This window comes from Lepisosteus platostomus, chromosome 14, assembly GCF_059453375.1.
Source record: "Lepisosteus platostomus isolate fLepPlt1 chromosome 14, fLepPlt1.hap1, whole genome shotgun sequence".
Lineage (NCBI taxonomy): Eukaryota > Metazoa > Chordata > Actinopteri > Semionotiformes > Lepisosteidae > Lepisosteus > Lepisosteus platostomus.
The window spans coordinates 22880645-22904558 of NC_142624.1; the positions used below are offsets into that span (position 1 = coordinate 22880645).

General features: G+C 34.9%; 1 protein-coding gene across 6 annotated transcripts in view; it reads left to right on the forward strand.

Moving 5' to 3' along the window:
* The window catches only part of gulp1a (GULP PTB domain containing engulfment adaptor 1a), a 214938-nt gene that overhangs the window by 130788 nt on the left and 60236 nt on the right, over positions 1-23914 (forward strand). For all 6 annotated transcript variants that reach the window (XM_088605075.1, XM_088605071.1, XM_088605077.1 and 3 more), the window contains exon 2: positions 14143-14222. In XM_088605075.1, coding sequence (XP_088461201.1) covers positions 14195-14222 — 28 coding nt within the window. In that variant the 5' untranslated portion in view covers positions 14143-14194. The remainder of the gene's footprint in view (positions 1-14142; positions 14223-23914) is intronic.

The window sequence follows — 23914 nt, forward strand, 5'->3', positions numbered from 1 at the left end:
GCCAGTCAACACATCTGCTGGAACCAGATTTAGTGGGAAAATGTGCTTTTATGAGATGACTCTAAATTTAAGTTCCCTAAGTATTTTTGAGAAAATTAATTAGTAATTGTTATTTCATTGTTTTTGTGCTCTTCTAATGCAGGGTTTCTTTTAGGAAAAAGTTTAAGCTAGATGGTGACCTCCACCCCCCTCCCCTCACCTAGATTATAAACTGGTTGCAATCTAACTAGTATAGTACCTATCCTATTATTGTAACTAAATAATATTATCCTGAACAAGATGTTATTTGACCACAACTAGTTTGATCATATAGGATTAATCAAAGAAGATGGCTACCCATGACGCTGCCTAAGGAAGAGCTTTGTGCTTGATACATGTTACTACTGTATTTGCTTTTTTCTGTCTGCATCATGCTGTCATTGTGTTCTTTTGGCTACTGTGGTGCTGTTTATTTTGCACTCATTACATCTGAAAATTAAGTGGCAAACAACAAACTTTAATTCACAGCTAAGACAGAATTTATCTGTGACCTGGTGATTCACCTGTGAGGAAACGATGCTTTTATTCCCACATCTTACTAACATACTGTACCTCTGAAGGACCTTAAACTCTAATTCTTGAAATTCTACATTGAAAATTGCAATTGTATATTATTTATATTGATGGTTTTTTTTATTCACATAGAAAACCACTGGTTAATTGAATTGCGAGTATCTACAACAATTTCAAAATTTTATGTTCATTACTTTTTTAAATCAAGTATGTAAGAGTTTACATACTATTGTGGCTGTTGAACTGGCAAATACAAAAGAGTAGTTCATTTTGAATTTTTGTGTCCATTTTGTCAGCTTTTACGTATTTGGTTGGCCAGGTGGTTCCAATTTGTAGCCTTCCTGACCTGTGTACAACTACAGGAAAGCTTGTTCTGTAACTGTATACCTTAGCACTTTAGTCACCTTTCCTAGTCCCAAAGAGCCTATCGTATTTTATAGGTGAGTAAATCACCAATGTTACATTAATTAAGAGATCATTTGGTCCCCAAATCTCTAGTCTGAACGCCTCACAGACTAGAGTTCTCTTTAACTGAATCGCTTATTGCACAGATTAGAATACTTGCTTTATTTAACATTAACTTATTTAGTGGTTCTCAATCTTCTGAAACAAGTGACAAGGGCTCTCCAAGACCAGTATTGGAGACACCTGCCTAGCAGGACTTCAGGGGTTCTCATCAATGAATTAAATGCAGTTTCCCAAGGTAAGATTTGGACTTTGTTTAAATAAGATAATGACACAATGGTATCATTGTTTAAAGAGGTGGACATACTATTCTTGAAATTACTCTTCCTTTGCTTGATATCTAGGGGATGTAGTGAAAAATAATTATGACACTTTATATGAGAAAAATGTAAATGTAATTGCTTGGAAATGAAAGTAGAGCAAAATTATTGTATTATAGATTACAACGGGAAAGTCAAATTGTAGAACGCATCCATGTTCTGTGTAATATTAATGTTAGAACTGGAAATAAGGAAAATTTATCAAATTCACAAATAATTTGCTAGCTCAGTTAGTAAGTACTTTGATTATTGGTCTTTTAATTTTCTGTGTCCTTATATAAAATAATTGGATCTTCTTCTATAACCATTAAGTTAGAAAATGATCTTTTCAATTAATCTGAGTATCAGTTTGGTAGCCTTTCTGTTTTCTTTCAGTTAAAGATCTAAGGTAAAAATAAGTGAGAAATGGCAACAGTAGAATTTATCAAGGTGGATGGCCACATGTCTTTATTCCAATTTTCAACTCTACTGGCCTGTTTTGGCTCTTATTTGCCCTCTATTTGTTTAATGTTTTTGTTTAATGTTTATCTCAACTTATATTAAATTTTCATTTCATTCTGGCTATATCTGTGCTTATCCTCTGGGCCAAGACTTCATAATTGTAGTCCCTTTGGAAAATAGATCATTCTAACGGTGTCACTGAACAATTTTCTTTTTTGATTGCGTAGAAGAAACACTTTCACATACTGTACAGTGTACATTTCCAAATATCAGGATGAGATACATCAAGGTGCATTTCCATTCACTTCAGTAATAAGACCATTTTGGATTTTCAATTTTCCACTCTTATAGCACAGGTTAGTGCCATACAGTATGAATAGAAAATGCAATTTACTGTGGCAGAGATAATTCACAATTTAAATCAAATAACAGTATGCAAACCTGAAAGAAATTGAAGAGTGAATTCATTCTGTTAATAGAACTGTTTTGAAGAACCCTTTAAAGAAATATGAAATCTGAACAACTTAAGGAAGAACTTTTTGAGTGATTCGGTAATTGATTTAAGCAGGTACTTTTATCTTCATTATAATAATGCTTAAATCTCTTTCAATAACTGTGATTAAGAGCCTATTAAAGGGCCCACTGCATGGATACAATTTCCTGGTCTACTGCCACATTTCTGTTAAGGCAAAGCAGAGAGACGTGTCTTTAATTATGTCTGATGTGTATTTATTTGTTTGGTGCAAGTTGCTTAATTCTTGGTGTAGCTGTTCATTGGTTTAGTTCAATGTTTAGGAGTAAACCAAATTATATCTATATCATCTAAGCGGTTCTCACATGAGCAAAAGAAGCCCACACAGGAGATTGAAGAATTTGCTACATGTGCTTTATTTTCTCTGCTTGAAATTCAGGGTAATAAATATGTCACTGCTGTTTTGAATCTGTGAACATATTTCAAAATTGTGCCACCCATGTCACATTTGTGCTAAGGCATTATTATTATTATTATTAAAATAATAGTTACTTTGAGAAAGACAGTTTTTATTTAGTATATTTTGTAAGAATAAAACTACGGTTCTTAGGTGTGCGAAAAATAAGTTATATATGTAGTGTAGTGGGAGGAGTCAGGGTGAATACCGGTAAAAGTCGACACCCCGTCTGCTTACAAAAGCAAAAAGAAAAATTTGCCACTTTGCACAACAGCGTCCAGGCTGGACTGTCCCTATTTAGAGAGGTCCAGTCTGGGAAAAAAGGAATTGCTTGACACTGCGGTATCCAGACTAGACTTATCCTATTTAACGGGGTCCAGTCTAGAGGAAAAGGAATGCAAGCACAAGACAGTTGGTGGAAGGTTGTTTGTTCATTCCCCTCGATGAACCTCAGTTGGATGAAGTGGTTTGAAAATTAATTGATGGATAATATTCTATTTGTTATGAGGTATTATTGGACATTTGGCATTCCATGTATGTTTGAAAGTTAGAAGAGATTATGTAAATAAGAATACGTCTGTTTATCTTCCATTTTGTAAATGTCAGAATCATAGAATCATAATGCCACAGCACTAACAAACAAACATCTTTAAAAACAAAAGTTTAAAATTCTATTCTACAGTTTAAACAATTGTTACATTCTTCTGTCTTCAGGGTAGTGTTTAGTGAAGATATTTACTTGTGGGTGGAAGCATTAGTATTGAGTCTACAACCTCCTCCGATCTGAGAGTACTCTGAATGTGTCTTGGCTGTGGCTTTTCCTGGTATATTTTTGCTGTTAAATTATTTTTTTTAAATATAAATATACTGTACACTTACTGTATCTCTTTTTATTTAATCTTTTGTTTCATTTACCTCTTTGGATTCTGGCTGCTTTCTGTTCAATTCTAACTTTCTGCAAGATGCCAAAGATTTTCCTTGTTGCCATGTTCTAGCGCTACTATGGATTCTTCCTCCTAACCTGCTTCAGCAACTTTGAAATAATGCTTGCACATTTACCATGGCTGTATTAAAGTACTCCTTCTCTGAGCTCTTGCAATTTGACCACACCTACAGCTTTCCTTCATCTCTCCATTCATTTAAGGATCTGGGCTGTGTTGTAAGTCCATGGTACCTGCACAGAGGTGTCTGGAGGGGAGAGCAATATATACAGTCTGTGGCTCCTGGCTGTATTGCAAGCATCTGGTTAGATTGGCATAACCACAGAAATAGAAAGCTGTTCCTACATCATGAAATAAATGCCAGTGTGTTGCTACCCATACCTGTGGCTGCTGCATTGTCAGAGGAATCCTTTTTTTTTTCTGGTAAATCAATTTGCACTCATTGACACCTGCTATCTAAATCAGAAGGCTGAATCTTTACCGCACATGATTTCATCATTGATAGATGTTGACATTCTGTGCATAACTGAGACCTGGCAGCAGTAAAATTAGTTTATTTTATTAAATCAAATTGTCCCTCCAGGTTTTACTTATGTAGGGAAACTACTCTCTATTGGTCAAGGCAGCGGTTTGTTTATAGGCTGGATATAGTTATCAAGGAGTCTGTTTACTCTGTCACCTCCTTTGAATACCTTGCACTTAAACTCTGTGGCCCCACTCCATTGTTGATTCTACTTGTTTACCCTTCTCCTAAATTCTACCCTGTCTTTTTATCTTAACTATCTCAACTATTACTATGAATAATTATTCCTTTCACTTACAGTATATAGCACTTTTTTGGACACTCCCTTCAAAGCTCTTTACAGGTAATGAGGACTCCCCTCCACCACCCATCACCACAGCTATCAGTGGGGAGGAGAACAGACTGATGAAGCCCTCCACCACAGTTGGTGGTGAGGTTCTTAAAAGCAGTGTTTGGTTTTTAACAAACATGACTAAGAGTTCTATCTTTGAGCATTGTTCCAGAAGCCATCTACATACTCTTTGGCGAACCTCAGGCAGTGTTCTTTTTGGACAGCAGGGGTTTGCTCCTTGCTATCTTTCCATGAATGCCATTCTTGTTCAGTATTTTTCTTGTAGCCAAGTCATTAGCCAAGGTGAGGGTGTTCTGCAGTTCCTTTAAAGTTACTCTAGGTTTATTTGTAACTTCCTTGATGATTTTTCCTGTTTGTTCTTGGTAGGTTAGTGAATCAGTGTTCTTGGTCTACTCCTGGATAGAATAATTGTGGTCTTGAACTTTCTTCATTTGTACAGACTATCTGTCTGTCAGTGGATTGAACTCCAAATCCTTAGAAATGGCTTTGTAACTCTTTCCAGACTGATGAGCATTAATAACTGATTTTTTTAGATGCACAGAGATTTCCTTAGATGTGGCGTGACTTGTTTCCACTCAACTGTATGGTAAAGACGAAAATGACAACATTTCTGATTTTTATATAGGTTGGGACATTTCAATCCCCAGGACCAATCTTATTATTTAAATAACTGATTCTAATTATTCCCTTAATTGACAAAATATAAAACTAGGGGTTCACTACTTTTTCACATCCTCCATACCCTAATTGTTTGTTTAATACTGTATATCATTTTGTTTCAAGAGACATGGAATTGGTTACTGTAAAGTCTGTTTGATATTTACATAAATACTGGTTTTGATTTACCAAGGTGATCATAATAAAACTATGGAAATTACATTTTTAAATTTGGGGTTCACAAACTTTTTTCTTGGCACTGTATGTATGGCAAACATCATTAGATTGCTGGATTAACTTGATCTGAGGCTTTGACTCCATGACACCGTTTAGGTTTTTTTTTCTTCTGTTATTTTAGAAAATAATGAAAGGTCCCAGCTGCTAATAGTTCTAAAGGTTAGTATTCATTAGAAAAGTTTTCTTATTATGGGCTTGACTTTGAAAGAAAGGGTATAAAAATAAATATTTTTTAGAAAAATAAAGCACTAACTTGCTTCTGGTAACTACTTGTGAGACTCAAAACCTTTTGGAAAATGTTACCAAATACTGCTTTCTGAGGCCATTTTCACACCAGAGTGTGCAGACATTCTTTCATGGCTGGTTCTCGCCTACCACATGTTTTCACTTCTCTTTTTCAACTGTTTTTATTTCAAAAATATTTCCCTGTGCCTTACTTTGCACCACACCCAGCTGGAAAATGCTTTCCAAATGATTTTTTCACATTTCTTAGTATTTAAATGAAAAGCAAGAATATTTTTTCTCAAAATACATCAGCTGTGGGCCTCTTTGTGCATGGAGAAGTTAACAACACCTTCTTCCCCCTTTCCCATTTTTTTAATAATATGAGCTAATAATACACTATGTTTCCAGGAAATCTTATTTTAAGTGAAGTGTGATCATAACATATGGATTTACTTGAAATCAGGTTAACTTGGTCATCCTTGAACTCCTTTTTGTACTTTAGAATTGGTACAATAATGCATGCTGTACTTTATAAAAGATATAGGAGATGGTAAAATTCATTTTTGTGAGATGTACACGCATTCCTTAACTGAGCTAAGGTCATTCTAAGGGAACCTTTGCAAGGGAATTCCGTATGCATTGTGATTCTTAATTAATTAGTTTAGCTATATCTAACCCCAGTGGGCTGTAGACCTACTGTAACTTCAAAGAACCGTTTAAAGTCTTGAAATAATTAACAAACTGATATGGAAATATAAAAAAATAATGAAAGGATAGGTATTTCTGGGAAATAACGTTATTTTATTAATGTTGTACATAGAATGCTACTAAGGCCCTTGTTTAAAATACCTTTTAAATGTTTTATTGAAGTTAATGATTGTACTGCAATATGCTGTTACAGAAATGGAAATGTGTTTAGTAAAGATGAAGTAAACATTAGTCAAGAGGACAGCTTCCAATTTAAAAAAGGCAAATATTAATTCTAAAAATACCTTTTTCAGTAATGTGAGCTATTGTACGTACAAAAAAAATAGATGGTAGATATTTTTGCAGTTATTGAATAGATTAGTAGCAGGTTCTGACCTTAGCTAGTGCAGCCCAGAAATTGTACTACATCAAATGAATATAATACTCTCTATTCTAAATCCTAAAGTGAACAGACCGATATCAGACTTTAAAACATTTGATACTCGCAAATCCTGCCTTGTACACTGTCATATGCTTTTTTGCATATACTGTACACTGCTATGTCGTTCTTAATCTCCTCAAGATGCTGGTGTTTTACCTTTGGTGGCTCCTCTTTTGTCTTCTGTATTTTTTTTATCTGGTGATATCTTTTTGTGGTCCTGTAGACCACATTTACAGAGTACATATATATATACTACCACATTTATTGTGAATACGGACAGCGTCTTAATGCTTGCATTGCATTTTAGACCGTGATTAGTTAAAACATGGTTTTGTTTAGGTCCTGCCCACTGACACGGCTCCAGTTTAGGCTCAGACAACATTGTTTTCTTGTTTCCATTTTAATTAAAAGTGATGCTATACATGATACATATTTTATAAGCCCCTGTAGCATCCAGTGACTCTCGGCCAACTGCAATATTATTCCAATATGAAATTTACAGCTGTTAACACTTGGGTTTACTGCCACAACCTAAGGAAAAAGAAAAGACCTGTAAATCATTCATAATTTAACACAGTGCAGGTTTCACAGTTCCTTACTGAAGTGTTAGAACCGAAAGATGGAGTAATTTATCTCAGACTGTACTAAAGACTTACGAGCACCTGACAGGTTCCAAGGATTGTAGTCACTTGGTAAGATAAAGATACCCTGACCAACTCACAACATGCATGTCTTGCTTTCCTCAATTATTATTATTTTGACTCCTTTTATAAATGATGGTATTGTCCAAAGCCACTAACAATTATATCCATTTATACAGCTGGGCATTTAACTGGAGAAATCTGAATGCAGCACTTTGGTCGAGAGTATAACTGTAGTCATAACCATTTCTCCACACCGTTCAAATCCAGTATCAGCTAAATACAACTAATTAAGAAACATCAGTGGATAAATTGGTACAAAAATTCTAACTTTTGTGATAGGTTTTGTCAAAACTATTATGCATATTACATAAGTTACTGTTACAAATGGGGGGTTTACAAAAATGATGAAAACAAGGAATTGACCGTGTGGTATAGTCAATAAATAAAATAATCATAACCCCCCAACCTCTAAGTGATTTCTCTAGAATACATCCGAGCAATTGGTATAATTAAAGGCACGTGAATTCTTTGTTCTCGGGCACAGCTTTAGTATGAACAGTAATAAGAGTAACTCTAGGGGGTTGAATACTTATTAATTTAATTATTTTCTTTTTTTTATTTTTAATTTAGCAAAATGTCAAGATTTTGTTTTCACTTTGACATTATAGACTACTTTGTGCTGATGAGTGGCAAAAATTCTCAGTTAAATTATGGTTCCATGCTGTAACACAATAAAATGTAAAAAAGTCCAAGGCGGTGTAGATTTTCTATAGGCACTGTATCTTTTGCCCAGGAAACTCAAGTTCCCTAAAAACATTATAGCAGGCTCTCTCGATCTAGGTTCAAATACTTAATTCCAATCAGGTTTTATTTGGATGATCGTGACCAAGGGGCTCCCACCTGGCGCAAGCTTCAAGTTCCCACTCCTCTCATGTGGTCTGACCTCCTTTTCTTTCCAGTCTGTCTTTTGTTTCCCTGCTTATTCTTGTTCTTTCTATGTCCTCTTAATGTGATCTTATATGATTTGTTTCTGTACTGCTCATTGACAATCAATAACTCCAAACTTAATTACCTTGGTATACCAAGGTAAGCTTTACAATTGTTTTTGACCAGGGAACCCCTCACATCTCAACAAACATCCTCTCTGCTTTGAAGCTTGAAGTGTTTACTCTGCCTGGTGTCACAAACTTTAAACTCTGAGAGACACTTCCTATTCACCTAAAGCTGTAATTATTATTGTGTAATGATATTACGTTTTTTAATCTTGTCATACTTTGAGAGGATTGTGTGCAGTGCAGCACCATTTAGCAGTTCTGCCTCATAGATCTGTACGTTTTAAACATTAAGGCAGAGTGAATGGGTCAGAGGCATGTAATACCATAGTGTCTGCCACTAGAGGCCATACAAATCAAGTCCTGACTGGTACTGTATAAATATGAAAAAAGTTTCAGCTGGTGTGGAGTGTTTCAATACTTTCGGTATGCAGAATTCAAAGTGGAGTTTGTTGTATATGGCAGGGTTTTATTTTTTATACTTGGGATCATTAGACCAGAAAGCTTGAGGGGTCAGGTAAACCACAGGGATGGAAGTTAGCAACCTTGGATTAGAAAGATTTGAATATGGTAAACATGTTTCAGTGTCCCAGAGCATTAGACAGGAGGTTGAATGTTTAGGGAGGGCTCAAGTGAGCAAGTTTTTTTTTATTTTGTTTGTTTAACAAAGCAAAAAAAAAAACCTGAATCTTTTATAGTAAGAGTGTGGAGTGAGTTATACTGTACTGTATGTGAAGGTTTGTGGAACCATGGTACCGCACAGTCAGGATTTGTACACAACATAACTTTGTACACATTTGTACACAGCAATTGTACACCTACAATTGCAAAATATGTTTATATTGTGTAATTTGCATGCTATGCTAACATGTATGGAATAATTAGAAACAATTAAAGACTATCATACTTAGAACATGCATCAAAACAATTGAAATAAATTACTTTTGAAAGTACACTTCATGTAACCTGTTGGACCGTGGGACAGAATGCTATTTAAATATTTTCCTTTTAAACATGTTTTCTGTAACCTTTATACTAGTGATGCCCTAATGGAGTTGTGCCTTATTGCCCAATGGCAGAACCGCATAATTCAAAAAATGTCCAAACATCACATTTTTTAAGTCATGCTGTCAGTTTTGTCTTTCACACCAACAGTACCACAATGCTTTCGAGTTGTTGTTTTTTTCGAGTTGCTTTTTTAAAATAATGTTCTTTTATTTATGTCACCAACTTCTCACTGAAATATTGTTTGTCCCTTTCCCATTATGCTAGTGACGGTAAATGCTCTAAATGTATTGTTATAATTCGATTTTCTAAGAATTTCTCTAGGCTGGATTGATAAGAATGCTAAACTACAATACAGTATATCTGATAATGTTTCATTTGTGCTTCTGTAACCTTTCTCAATGAACTGGTCTGCTAGGATAATGAACATGTTTTCTTTCCAAGAAAGACAGCTTGTTAAAATTAAACAATATAATAAATTCTTCAGAAAATGTCTAAATAACTGGAAGATATTTTCTCTTTGTATTTTTCCAGTTATATGTCTATACTGTAAGATAAAAGTGAGTCTCTGGAGAACTTCACATGTGGTGTTTATTGGTACTTGAAGTGGTGATGCCCATTACCGAGCAGAGCGCTCTTGGCTCTTACCGTCACAAAGACTTCTGTAAACTTCTGGGAGCTTGCAGTGTGGGGCCCAACTCTCCACAAATCAGTACCTAACCTCCAGTATGGGGCTGTGTTGCCTATGGTGTTTTACAAGCAAGTGTCTCAAAGTTGGGCTGGTCTGAGGAGTCTGCCTACAGTTCTCCCCTCTGTGTGGTCACAGGCATTGTAGCTGAACGCTGAGACATGAAACACACACATTTGGCTATTCCAATTTGGTAATTCCAAATTGAGAAAAACAATATTAAGTGTGCTTTGGGGAGTAAAAGTTGCCAGTTTAAAATGAATCATCAAGTATATCCTCTCTACCTTTCAAATGGAATACATATTGAATATTCTGGAACAGCTACCTAAGGGAGAAATCTGGTATAAAACAAAAATCAAACTTTGATAAAAATGTTCACTAAACCACACCTCTAAATGAATTCTCACCATATAAACTTCATGTTGCAAAACATCTTGGTGGATGATTGATTTAGAAAAAGTTAAATATAAGAATGCTTAGGAACAGAAAAGATTTTGAAGAATATTTAATGTTTAATTTAGCTCAAGAGTGTGGTCCTTGAACCCTTGCTTTAGCTGGTTAACAAAACCTATTATGTAATATACTGTAGATGTTCCTCACTTAGGATAAATCTGTCAGGTTGCCAAATAGACAAGCACAACACGTATTATAGAAGATTGGATTCCTGCTCTTGAGGTACAGGAGCACACACTTTACAGGGTGTCAAAATCTTGGGTTGAGCAGAGGAAATGTAATTCCCTATTTTGAAATAAGCAACTAATTTCTAACATTATATGAGCAAATAGATAGCAAACAAGTGTATGCTAAATTGTTTTATGTGATAAGTATAAGAAGCAATGGTCTGTGAAACCTATACTGCACATGTTCTGGAATTTGGGTTACCCTCCTGTTAACTATTTGGGGAAGTGCTGAGAGGGGTATTCCATTTTAAGCTGTTTTCTCAGAGAGCTGATTTACTTGGTATTATGTTTGCTCCTGAAAAGCCCTGTCATATCACCAACTATAACCCATTTCAGCCAGCATCAAGAAGATTGTGCATTTGAGAACTGCAGCACAGACCACTCTGATAACTTACTGGATAAGAAAAACAAGCAGACATGTTTTCTAAGAAACGTGTATTTCTTTATAAATACTGAAGTTAAATGCTCTGTTATCTTTGCAAGCCTTTTTAAGGGATAATATTATGACAAAATCACTTTAATATCACTTAAATGTTAAAAGTAATCTTTACACTTTTGTCATTCACATTTAAAAATTTTAAAATGTTTTTTGTCCCGTCTCTTAACTGAACTTGAACATCTCTTGTATCTAGGTGCGTATTGCACCACAGCCATTTGTGGTGTAGCGGCGAGGCTTATTAATAAGAAAGAATTAAGAGTTCTGAGCTTTCCCAAATGAGGCCCCATCTCTGTTCATCTCTGTGGTGCAGCCACAGAGAAACTATTCATGCAGGCTGATTTAAGGTTTCCTTTGATAAGGGACAGCTCCCAAAGGGGGATGCACTTAGCTAAGCCTGGCTATCATGATCAATGGTCATCCATTGGCACCTATCTGTCTAGGGAGTGCCAGATGGACATCTGGACTGCATTCCTAAGTGTCAGGAGTAAGTGACTCATATCACACCTTGATCAACCAATCAGGGACTGGTAGGGCCGAGTAACCCACGCGGGACTCTGATGCCCATGGAACTTTCAGCCAATCAACGAGCTGAAGTTCCTCCAGGTAAAAACAGGCAACACAGAGAGCCTGAGAAGATTCAGGGGAGGATTCTGTGGACTTTTCTAAAGGGAATTCAAAGGAGAATTCCAGGGCAGGATGGCCCAGGAGCAGAAGGCTCCCAAGGGCAGGACATTCTTGCAGCGCGCCTCCTGACCATCCTGAGACTCAGCCCGGACAACCACGGAACGGCCAGTGTGTCCGAGTGCCAGAACTTTCCTTTGTTCTAAGAGTCTAGAGCGGAGGTTGCCAGAGAGTAACCAGAGGATCCACCCGAGGTTAGCACCAGCAGCAGGCCTTGTGAACAGGTCGGAACTGTGGACAGCTGAATCACTATTCAGAACTAGCGCTTCATCTCACAGACCGGTCTTCTTCCTGACCTGCTGGGACCCACAGTCATCTTTTCTCCTGGGCACAAACTTTGCTAGTTAAAGCCAACACTAACTAGCCCGTCAGTGAGCATCAGCAGCGCACCGTCGCAAGCCGCACAGCACAGCCTGGCACCGAGCCAGAGAGCACGGATTGGACAGCAACAGCCTGCAACTGTTTCTTTGTGCCCGCAGGAGATCTGAATCCCCAGAGATTGGATGAGTATTCAACTTCACTGCATTACTGCTCGAGAATTCAATTGTTATCCCAACCAGTTGATATCAATTTAATTCCTAAGAGTTATGTACTTATTTGAGTATCTAATGTAGAAGTTATAACCAAGTTCATTTACGAAACGGTCTAAATGAATGATATACTGAACGTATGTCCTATTGATATATGTAACTATTTGTAACTGACTGAATATATACCTTTTGTATTCTGATAACCCTCTCGATAAGATCTGTTAGGTTTATATGCATATTCTATGTATTAATAAATGTATCCTCGTGTATTAGTACCTGTGTGTGTGCGTTGTTTGAGATATATCGCATGGTTGGATTCTAAAGCCATCAAAGGAATCAATTTTGTGATTTACTGCTACAATTAATAATTGTCCCAGTAAATGCCCAAACCCTACAGAACTGGTGCCTTCAGAGAGCACACTACAGTGGTAAAGTTACATTTTAAAAAAAGATGGCCATAGTTAATAGATAAATATTAAAATTAAATGGATGGTAAAGGACAACATCTGTGTAACTTATTTTTGGTTATTTGATAATCACTTTTGAATGCTTTTATAATTCCTAAAGCAGCTGTTGAATTAATACGACTGTGATTATTTAGCTTAATTTTTAAAATGGCTTTTGAAATTAAGTTTGTTTTGTCTGTGTATGGAGGTTTTTGTACTATAGATTTGAGTAACTATTAATAATTGGGTCATTTCCATTTTCAGAATATTGTTATATTAGAAAGTTTTTTGTTGAATGACAAGTACTTATGGTAACAGTTTTTGCATCTATAGAAGGAACAGGTAGTATTTTTATGAACACTCAAAACCTGTGAGAATAGACATTGATTTTGTTTTCCAAGCATTATGACAGGATAAAGATAATTTAATAAAAGTTATTTTGTTGGATAATTATGGATTTGGAAATTATGCAAGGTAAAATGAAAACTTTACAGGTCTCAAAACAGCTTTGTTCTTTTAATATTATAAAGTATTAAATAAAGACCTTTATGTTAATCAAAAAAGTGTTAACATTATTATAGGGAAAATCAGTGAAGTCTGCTAGTTTTGAAATTAATTTTATTTGATTGTATTTTACATTGCACATTTTTATTAATTCATGAAAATATCAGTAATTACTACATTTTAACCTCTTATCAAGATTATGCAGTTTAAAGTCTTTTTTTATAAGTCAAATTAATTCATACTAATTAAAATTGTAAAGGAACTCATAAAGCTCTTCAATAGTTCATTTAAATTAAGTTTCGATGACAAGTCACCATTACAGGACCACACTGCTTAGTGTACCCAAAGTACACTCATTCCATACTTGCAATGTAATGATTTTATTCTTCTACATTGGTTAAAATTTTGCCTTATACTCTATTTTATAGTCTCATTGATGAAACAGAATCACAAGATACACCTACAGGTAGATACTGCTCTCAAACATTTTAATAAAGATTTTCATAAAAATATACAGTAACAGGGTGTCAGGTACTAACTCAGGCTAGTTACTCAGGTAATTAGATACAGTAGGAAGGTGTATAATCAATATGCAACTTATCAGTACTACTACTATGTTAATTTTCTAAAAGAAAAAAATCTTCTTTGTACAGCACTGTAACATTGTCAGTTTTTAAGTCTGTGATTTACTTTTTTCTGTAGGTGACTAAAGAAGTTCAAAGAGACTTGAAGCTTAGGCATAACGGTGTTCAACATGAACCGTGCTTTTAGCAGAAAAAAAGGTAGGTATTTATCTGCTCATTTTCCATTTTCTGACAGCACTTTAATAGAATTTTTTCCTTTTCCACTACTTTGATAAGGTAGTGCTTAAAGCAATCAATACAAACTTACACCTGCTGATGGGCATTTACTCATCTGTCAATAATGAATTCTGATCTAATGCCTGATATTCAGTTTTTCCTGTTTTCCCAACAGCTTGACACATTTTTACCATCTGTCTCCCTTTTCCTTACAAAATTAATTAATAAATTGTTGATGTGATAAGCAGATAATTCTTTGGGGAGAATTTGAAGCTCCTGGTAGAAAGCACTGGTGATAATTACTTGCTAACATACCCATTTTCCTGTCAGACATCCATTCAGAAGATAAAGATGGTAATTGCTTGAGACAGATTACTTCTCTTGGCATAGTTTAAATTTAGTTTAGTTAGAGATAATGAATTGCCATTCTTCTTGTATGAAAGCAGAGGGGGGTTGTCTTTATTTCAAGGATTTGTCTGTAGAGGCGTGGTTATGAAACCTCATTTTGCCTTATTTTCTCCATATGTGACAAGTTTTGGAATTGGAACATATTGTACATGTAATAGTGTTTTAACGTACATATTTTAGGTGCATAAAGACCAATGTAAAATATTGTTGTGAATTGGTTTGGTCTTATTCAGAATAATGAACACTTCATGTAAATTTGAATCTGGAAAATCTTGGTTTAGAGTGTGATGAGGCCTCTTTTATATAAAAGTTGCCACATTCCTGACATTTACTTTCAGTTTTGTTTACCTCAAACAGCCAACCTGAACTTGAAGATATCCTTCTTGTTGCACATTAATCACACTTTCTCAGCATTATTTTTTTTCTTTAATGTGTGCTGGTAGCTGTTTATAAGACTTATATATATATATCAAAATATAATATAATTTAAATTGTAAATTGCTTTCATCTAAAATATATATTTTACTTACTGCTTTATATTTCACTTACTAACAGAATACTTTTAGGGCAAAACATGTTCACATGAAGGAAAATTACAGGATAATGAAAAGTTCGTTTATCTAGAAACATTTACAATCACTGCAGAAGAGCAGTGTTTAGGTTTGAAGCAAAACTGATCTATTATGAGTGACATAATTGAATTACTATTTGCAACTGGTATTCTTAAGTTATTCTTATTTGCAAATGTTTGCATAGGAAGGTGTAACATACAAAAAGTAGTTTTTTTTTATTATTTAATTTACAGAATCACTGATTCTCTCTTCAGAATAAAAGTAACTAAAAGCCTAACTCTTTCCAATCTCTGACTAAATTTCAGAACACCCTTCCTAAATAAATCTGGATTAGCTCATTTTTTTTGCCATTAAACAAAAAGCTTTTGTCTTTTTATCACTTTTTCACTTTCCTGCTGTTGGCTATTTGCTTGATTTCTCTCTCTAGCCCTCAGTTGCTAGAGTTTTCCTCACTCCTCAGAATATTTCCCTTTCGTTTCTCTTTCAGTTCATTTTATTGTTATTCATTGTCAGCATCCTGATGGCTGACCAGGACCTCTAGTACTCCTGTCCACCAGACTTACATTTCCCAGATCCTGGCTAACTGGGCCTTCCTGTGATTCCAGCCCAATCTTTTCTCTCCCTCTCACTTTTTCCTTTCCTTTCTTGCTTTGGCCACCTTGCAGGCAGTTTCCAACGTCCTCAATCCCTTTCAGCCTGCTTCTGTACTAACAGGCCTTGGCTGTCTTTGGCTATCTCTGACCATGAAAGAAAAGTAATTTCATACAACCTGTGCTGTATTTCTTTTCCTGTTTAAGTTCTTGGTGGCCACCTTTCCTTCTCATAATCAGGTCAGCTGACTATGATGTCTTCGGGAACTACATTTCCCTGTTTCTTCACTTTGTTTACAGAGAATCACTAATGATGACCTCCTGGCTCTTCACAGCTCCACACTAAGTTATACCATTAATGTATGTTTATTAACATTATTTAATATAGTTATGTAGTATCCAACATTTCCCAAAGTATTAACATTGTCTAAATGTGTCATTTGGATTTAGGAACAATTTTGGAAAAAACAGGTATAGAAATTAATTTCTATTTCAATCCCCGTAGCTTGAACTAGCCCCACAATCAGGCATAGGTCTGGCTATAATTAACTGTCCATTTGAAATTATCTGCCAAAATCATAAAAGAGAAGAAAAATGCCAAATATTAATTTTTGAAACTGTTGCACTCAGGAAATTATCGTATTTCTAACACTTAATTAATTCAGCATATTTAAATGTAGCTTACAGTAAAATCTATAGCAGACCGCAGTAACTTATTCTATGGATAAGATGCCTGTCTAACACAGGATTACCCCCACATAAGCTGACTCTCACTTATACAGCTTGGTGGACTGGAGCATTCTGTGCAAAATACGTTGTTCAAGAGTACAACAACAGTACTGTATGTGCTACAGGGACTTCAGTGTCTTATTTGTGTGTACAAATGCTTATCCACTACTCTATGCTATCTCAAATTTCTACAAAGATCAAGATATAAAAGTAAATGCATTGAAGATGCATTGAAGAATAATAGGTTTATTCCATGCTGAAAAGAGAAGAAAACACAATGTTTTGGCTGTGGAGCCTTCTTCAGGTGTAAACAAAGCTAAACACGTGTTTTCTTTCTTCTCTTCAGCATGGAATAAACCTACTACTTGTTCATTTTTAAACTACAGTATGTGGTGTAACAAAAACATATCCACATCTCTTATTTTTAAGGAAATATATGTTGTTCCTTTCCATAGGCTGTGTGTTCACTAAAGTTTATCACAGGCAATTTAGTAACCCTGCTATAAACCATGGCCTTGTATCTTAGATAGTTGTAGTGATATAACATGCAGCTTATTACCCAGGATAGTTCAGAATTATAGAATGCAATGTATTTAAATAATGGACAACATTGCTTTTTAATTAAAACCTCTTTCTTAGATTTGCAGGTTATTTTCATGAATATCTAGTTTTTATGATATCTGTGATCTAATATGTACCAATTGTTCAACAAACTATAACAACATTGTATAAAGGCTTTGTAAAAACTCACAATGGAAAGTTAAACATAAAGACTTTCAAGTTTACAGTATGTCATGTGTATTATGCATATACAATAAAGAAAATGCTTAAAGGTCATTATTATTGGGTCTAAGCTTCTGTGATATTCATTCCATAAATGTATCCCCAAATCACCCTATCAATATAACAACTTTATAAATGCTGTATCTACTAAATGTTTCTGCCTTGAATAAACATTTTTTTAAATTCTGTCACATTCCACTTTAAATAACATCAGTATAACATTAATTCAGCTAATATCCAAATTAATATCGATATTAAATCTTTAGTTATTTTTAACTTTAGTGACCTGTTTGCGCCCCCTTAAAATTTAATTATTTTTTAGTAGATGGTGGAGCACTTATTTTTGTGTGATTGAATACAGTATTGGGAGTTTCTTATATGAGAAAAAGAAATGCCAAAATTGCAACATCTTGTTCTCATTGCTAAACATTTAAAACTACAAAACCATGACAGAAATTTAAAAATCTAATGAGATTATGTGAGATGGTTCCATAATGATGGATGGCTGTGCTAAAATGATTGAAAGCAGTTTCTTCAGGCTGTTCTTTGTGTTAGGATCCAAGTTTCATTTGCTATGTATTCTGAAATAGTTTTATTAGTTTGTTAGGAATTCTTTAGTTACAAAAAGCATATGTTTGCAATGCTTTTTATTAAATTGCTACTCAGTAATGCAGTACACAATCTCAAAATAAAGGTTTGGATGGTTAGTAATGTTACTATTATCTTTGAGAAAAAGTTCCAAAAACCTATTCTCTTAAGAATGTAATATAACATTAAAAAATGTAAATTGGATTGGTGGTTTGGTGCCAGCTCTGCAACTTTGCAATAATAAGTAGCATCTTAAGGGCAATTGAAGTTTATTACAATGAACCCACCATTTACAAAGATTAGTTCTCTGCAGAATCTAACTTAAAATCTGTTTTGTTTTGTGAATTGTTTGTTCAGAGGTGGGTAAATTAGCTGCTAGGCTAGTTAGGGACTTTGAGAAGAAGTTTAGTCAGTAACTCAAGAAGAGCTTAGGTTTTTGTTTTGCTGTGGTGTATTAGTTTGATTTTCGCTTCACTGCAAATAAGGGCACACTGGTGCTTTTTTACACAACACAACTGTGCCTCTGGTGTGTTTTGTTGGCCTGGACCTGCCTATTTTAAAGAACCCTTTATGACAACAGGATGTCACAATACTTATACTGTAAGCATGAGTATTTTTTAGGGAGTATTAACAAAATCTTATGACTAATGAGACTAATGATTTACTTCAAAACCCTTGTTTTGAAGACCTGAGATGTCTTAATTGTCTTCATATATTTTTACATTTTATTATTTCACATTTAATAAGTGTACTTTAAACATGTTTCATGAAGCGTAAAGTGTCCACTAACCCTCCTTGTTATACCCGGTCCAAATTGTGAGGTTTGTGCTGTATTCCTTGGGTCAGCAGCCCAATGAGTTGTGCCAATCCAGAATAATTAGTGTGTGTAATGGCTTACCTTCAAACCTAACATAAATATTTTTAAATAACAATAGCCTGTTGAAAACAAAAAGAGAGGTGTCAGTATAGATTATTTTCTGCAAAAATGTAGATTATAGTAACACCTACAAATTACTGAATAAGAGCTGTACAGTCAAATATTAAATTAGCATGTAGAGAATTGTGTAGTTTGGTTATAGATTTCTGTGTTTGTTGTGTCGTTTTCTATAAAGTTTGAGTTTGCATCTAAAATGTTTTATTATAATTTTTTTTAAATTATGAAGTGCAGTAATTGCATAGTTGCCATTTGTGTTTTGCTATAAACACCACAGAAATAAATCCACTCTCTACAATAAGAGAACAATGAAAAAATGCTTCCCCCACTCTTTGACACACAAATATCTTAAAATTCGACTTTCTGACTTTTTTTGTCTTGCATCACAGATAGCAATGCCAGTGCCTGTGGTAGTCAACTGGAATTAAATATTATACAGTACATTATATACGAAGGTATAGGGTGGCATGGTGGTGCAGTGGTTAACATTGCTGACTCTCAGTGCTTAGGCCCTGGGTTAAGTTCCAGACCTAGGGTGCTGCAGTATTTAAGTACAGTTTTTTATGTTCTCCCTGTGTTCATGTGAATTTGTTCTGGATGCTCTGGTTTAAAACGGTCTAAAAACAGTCTGCTTGATTAATTGGCTTCTGGAAAATTTGGACTTGGTGTGAGTGTGTGCATGTCTGTGTTTATGGCTGTTAGTCCTGCAATAAACTTGCTCCCATCCGAGATGTTCCTGCCTTGTGCCTGTTGCTTGCTGGGATGGGCTTCAGCTCCTCTACATTCCTGAATTGTAAGAAGCAGTTATAAAATGGATGGATAGAGAGAGTAAATGACAAAATCAAGGGAGACAACATTTGCAAGAAATTAAACAGGGCTTTAATGTTTATCCTATAGAAGCACCTCTGGATCTAGCAGAAGGCCTAAAGCCTTGCACCTGCTGTAGACAAATGTGTGTAGTGTTAGAACAGTCTGCCCCTGAATGCCATTTAATCTTAAGCTTTGTTTCTCTTTTGGAAAGCATTACATTTGGCAGTAAAGCTGTTTACCTCTTCTGGCCAGTCATGGGCAATATAGTTGTGCCTGTATTCAAATTACTTTGAGGACTACTCATTTTGGAGCTTATCATTACTTCCAGCTTGTCTTTTCTAGTACATTTGGATTACTTTACTGCTTATTTTTCTTTGGATGTTTTTTTTATCATGTCAAAGGACCTAAGGAGCCTCTTATCTAGAGAAATAAAAAAGAGTAATTTCAAATTTCTTTCTCTTTGTTGAAAAAGAAGTAATTATGATGTTCATGGGGTATGAAACATTCAGCACTTTCCAGATATTTTTTTTCAATTGTCTGATACACATTCCTTAATGCAGCACACCTTGCCTCTTGACATAATAGCAGATTAACAGCAATTTAAATGAAGGAGGAAAGGATCCCAGAGTGATACATTTCATAAAGGAAAGCCATTGGCATCATAAGCATGCTAAGTTGGTGGCATTCTTGAACTTGTTTCACATGTATGTATCTGCAATTATTGTGTTAAACTGGAAAAAGAAATAATGCACATAAAAATAAGAAATTAGGTTATATAGGAAACTATTTTATGTCAACCATGAATTTTATGAATTTATCATACACACCATGCATGACTACTTTTAAGGATTTATAAATTCATTTAAATTTCAAACTGCTAGCTGTACAAAAGACTTTACAGTCCACAAATATACATCACAGTTAAATTGTAACTCCAAATGAACTTTTGAATACTCATAAATAAGTGGCATAGGGATACTATAATGGAATTCATTACTTTATAATGTATTGTGCATTTGGCAACATTTAGTTCCCATTTGTTTTTGTTTCTTTTTACAATATATACAGTATGTTATTTTAGAATCTGATAATAACAAACTCATGCCGTTAGGCCGAATGGCTGTACAGTGGATGAATGAATGCTTCATTTTGGAACAGTTGTTTATTAATAATAACATTTACTTTATATAGTACTTTCATCATGGGTCCTACATTTTGACAAATGTGGACTATACTATATGTAAATCAATACTGTTTTAATATTTTTATTTTCCTAAATACAACTGCACATTCTCAATTAAATAGAAACAAAATTATAGCAGAGTTATGAATTGAATAATTTCTCATTAAAACTTCTTTATACTGTAATCTTCATAATTACATTAAATATTTAATCACACATTAATATTTATTCACAGTTTTTTCATTGTATATAGTATATGTATATGTACTGTAAAAGTATATAGTGAAATGTTCCTCTGGCAGGGATAACAGTACCAGTGATCCTCCTCCTCAGAGGAGAAATGTATAAGCACTCTTACATGTAGAATTTCTCTAAATTTTGCAGACCAATTTGTTTCTGTTAGTGAACTGCAATCGTTAGCATTGCATATGTTCAGTTGGACTAAGTTTTTTAAATTTAAAGAAGTGCTTTATAATTTTAAAAAACTAAATTCTTCTTCCTCGCTGGCTGGATCTGAAAGACAATTATCATTCCACCTTAAAAATACTTCTATTAGGCTATGTGCTGTGAGAGTTCTTTCTAATTAGAAGGTAAAGATGTACAGTATATGGTGAAATGTTTTTTTTTTCTATTATTTTGCATATATTTGATTTTCTTTTGTATTTTTAAAAATATATTTTACTGTATGGAAGTTGTTTCTAACAAGATCTGCCCAGAATTGTCTGTCACTCTTGTGTCTTTCTTTGGTTACTTTTTTCTGAGAGTTTTCAGTCAAACTAAAATAATGATCACTGAGTATATATTAGTTGAAATGGATCCCTAGAAGCAGTAACAACACAACATGTCTGCTCACATATTTATTAAAATTGTGTCTACACTATCTGTGCTAGTCTTTCACTGATATCTTTTTTTTTTAGATTAGCAGTACAGGTTTCATTCGCCAACTGCAAAACTTGCTCATACAGTACATGGTTTTCATGTTGAGTGCCAGTCTACCCTACAGCAGTAAACCCTTCCTCATACATGGTTCTGCCTGTGGAATCTTCTAAAAAGCAAATGGCATCTCCACCAACTCATGACTCCCTCATGTATCTCCCTTGAGCTCCACGCATCTTTTCATCCAGCTAGGTGATTAATTGTATACTTTATTTTTCATATTGGCATAAGCATGTGATTTCATTGCACTCTTAAGTATTTTCAGTTATTTTACAATTTTTATGTCTCAGGATTAAAGTTCAATCACATTCCACTTTTCCATTATTATATTGTATTACTTTTATTTGTTTAATTAAGTCACATTATTGTATTTATAATTTTTGAATGTGAAATTAGCAAATTAACTATTGATGAGTGCAACCCTCTCTTTCCCATCTACTCAAATATTTACCAATCATAGTTATGCCAGCCTTAAGAGTTTTCAGGAAAATGACCCCAGTTCTTAGTGGGGTAATACAGATGCCGCCCTTCCCTGTGATAGCAGGACTACAGCTACTGGGCTGTAGAGAGATCTCTCTTTAGCTCACGGGGCTAGGTCACTGCAGGGAGACGCGGGAGTCCCGGGTTCGAGCCCCCGACGGTGGGGGGCCGACCTAATGCGGCAAGGGCGCCCGCCAGAGCCCCCGTTGCGTTACAATATTTTGATATTTACACCCGGCGCGGCACCGAGGGAGCGTCTGCATTTATAACTTAGTTTTTAAAATTAGTCAAGCAATATGCAGCATCTCCTTTTACTTTTAAGTCCCTTAAATACATTGAGCACAGCTTTCTCACCACTCAAGATTGCTTTTGATACCATCCTTACACAAAGCAGAAGGGAAATCTTAGTGCCTGAGCATAAAAAGAATAGGAGCATACTGCAACGCGTGTGAAGTCCATAAACGATATAAATTTTGGAACTTAAACATACAGTATATGGCTGGTCTCGGTACTTTAAAGAAAACATACACACCAGTATTCCATTTCTCCCTAAACATTTTAAGCATCAAAGTCTTTAACTAACGTGATACCGGAGTCAACAAGCATACTTTTAGAATTTGATTAAAAGGGAATATAATATGGAATCGCGTATCTCAAGAAATTAATAACGATATAATTATATTCATGTTGCAAAAGAACTGCAACATTAATAAGATATAATTATATTAGTGTAATTCGTATAATTATATAATGCCAGCGAACTCTTGTTTTTATGTCCACTATAACTGCGCTGGGCAAACGCCCAGTTCATCTGGCATTTTCTTTTACGCTGCGGGCATTCTCCTGGTCTGTGTCTTCTAGGATATAATGCCAGCGAACTCTTGTTTTTATGTCCACTATAACAGACAATCTCCTTTGCTTTTAACCGAGCGTTTAATAATTTCCTAAAATGAAAATGATTTACTTTATTTCCCTCACGGGATCAATAAAAGTATCTATCATCTGTCTAAACTATGGGACAGAATTCTGGGGTCTCCCCATACCAGAGATTATGGTAGGGCTTCAGAATGGTGATTGGCTGACACCATCTGACACCCCTCTGATTGGAGAAAAAAGACGTGCTGGTTTGCTATACATACAGTACTGTACCAGGAAGAGAATTTCTTTCTGTTCGAAACGTGTATTTTAAAAGTTTAAGAAGTAAAAACCTTACAGCGTACACAGATTTCGTTATCTTTGTCTTATGCATAATAATGTTCACCGCTCTGTCTAGCAAATTAATAATAAACTTTATTTTATATAGCGTTTTAAACGAATAAGTAATTAGATTGCTCATAAACCTATTCACTTGCTTTTTCTTTTTATTTAGGCTCAGATTTCAACTATAGATCGTATTATTAATAACCATAATAACAACCAACCAACAAAAACAACCATATAAACATAATACCAACCAAAAACAGATAACGACCACAATAGAAAATCAAATATATCAAACCATTATACTCTCGCAAATTCCTCAAATTAACATAATCCCGCCCCATATGCAAAACAAAACCCTCCTCCCATCCCAGTTTATCCTCTTTATCATCCTCAAAATCTACCTCGATTTTCAACTTAAAGCATTACTGCTTACTGAGTTTTTGAGGGGGGGGGGAGGT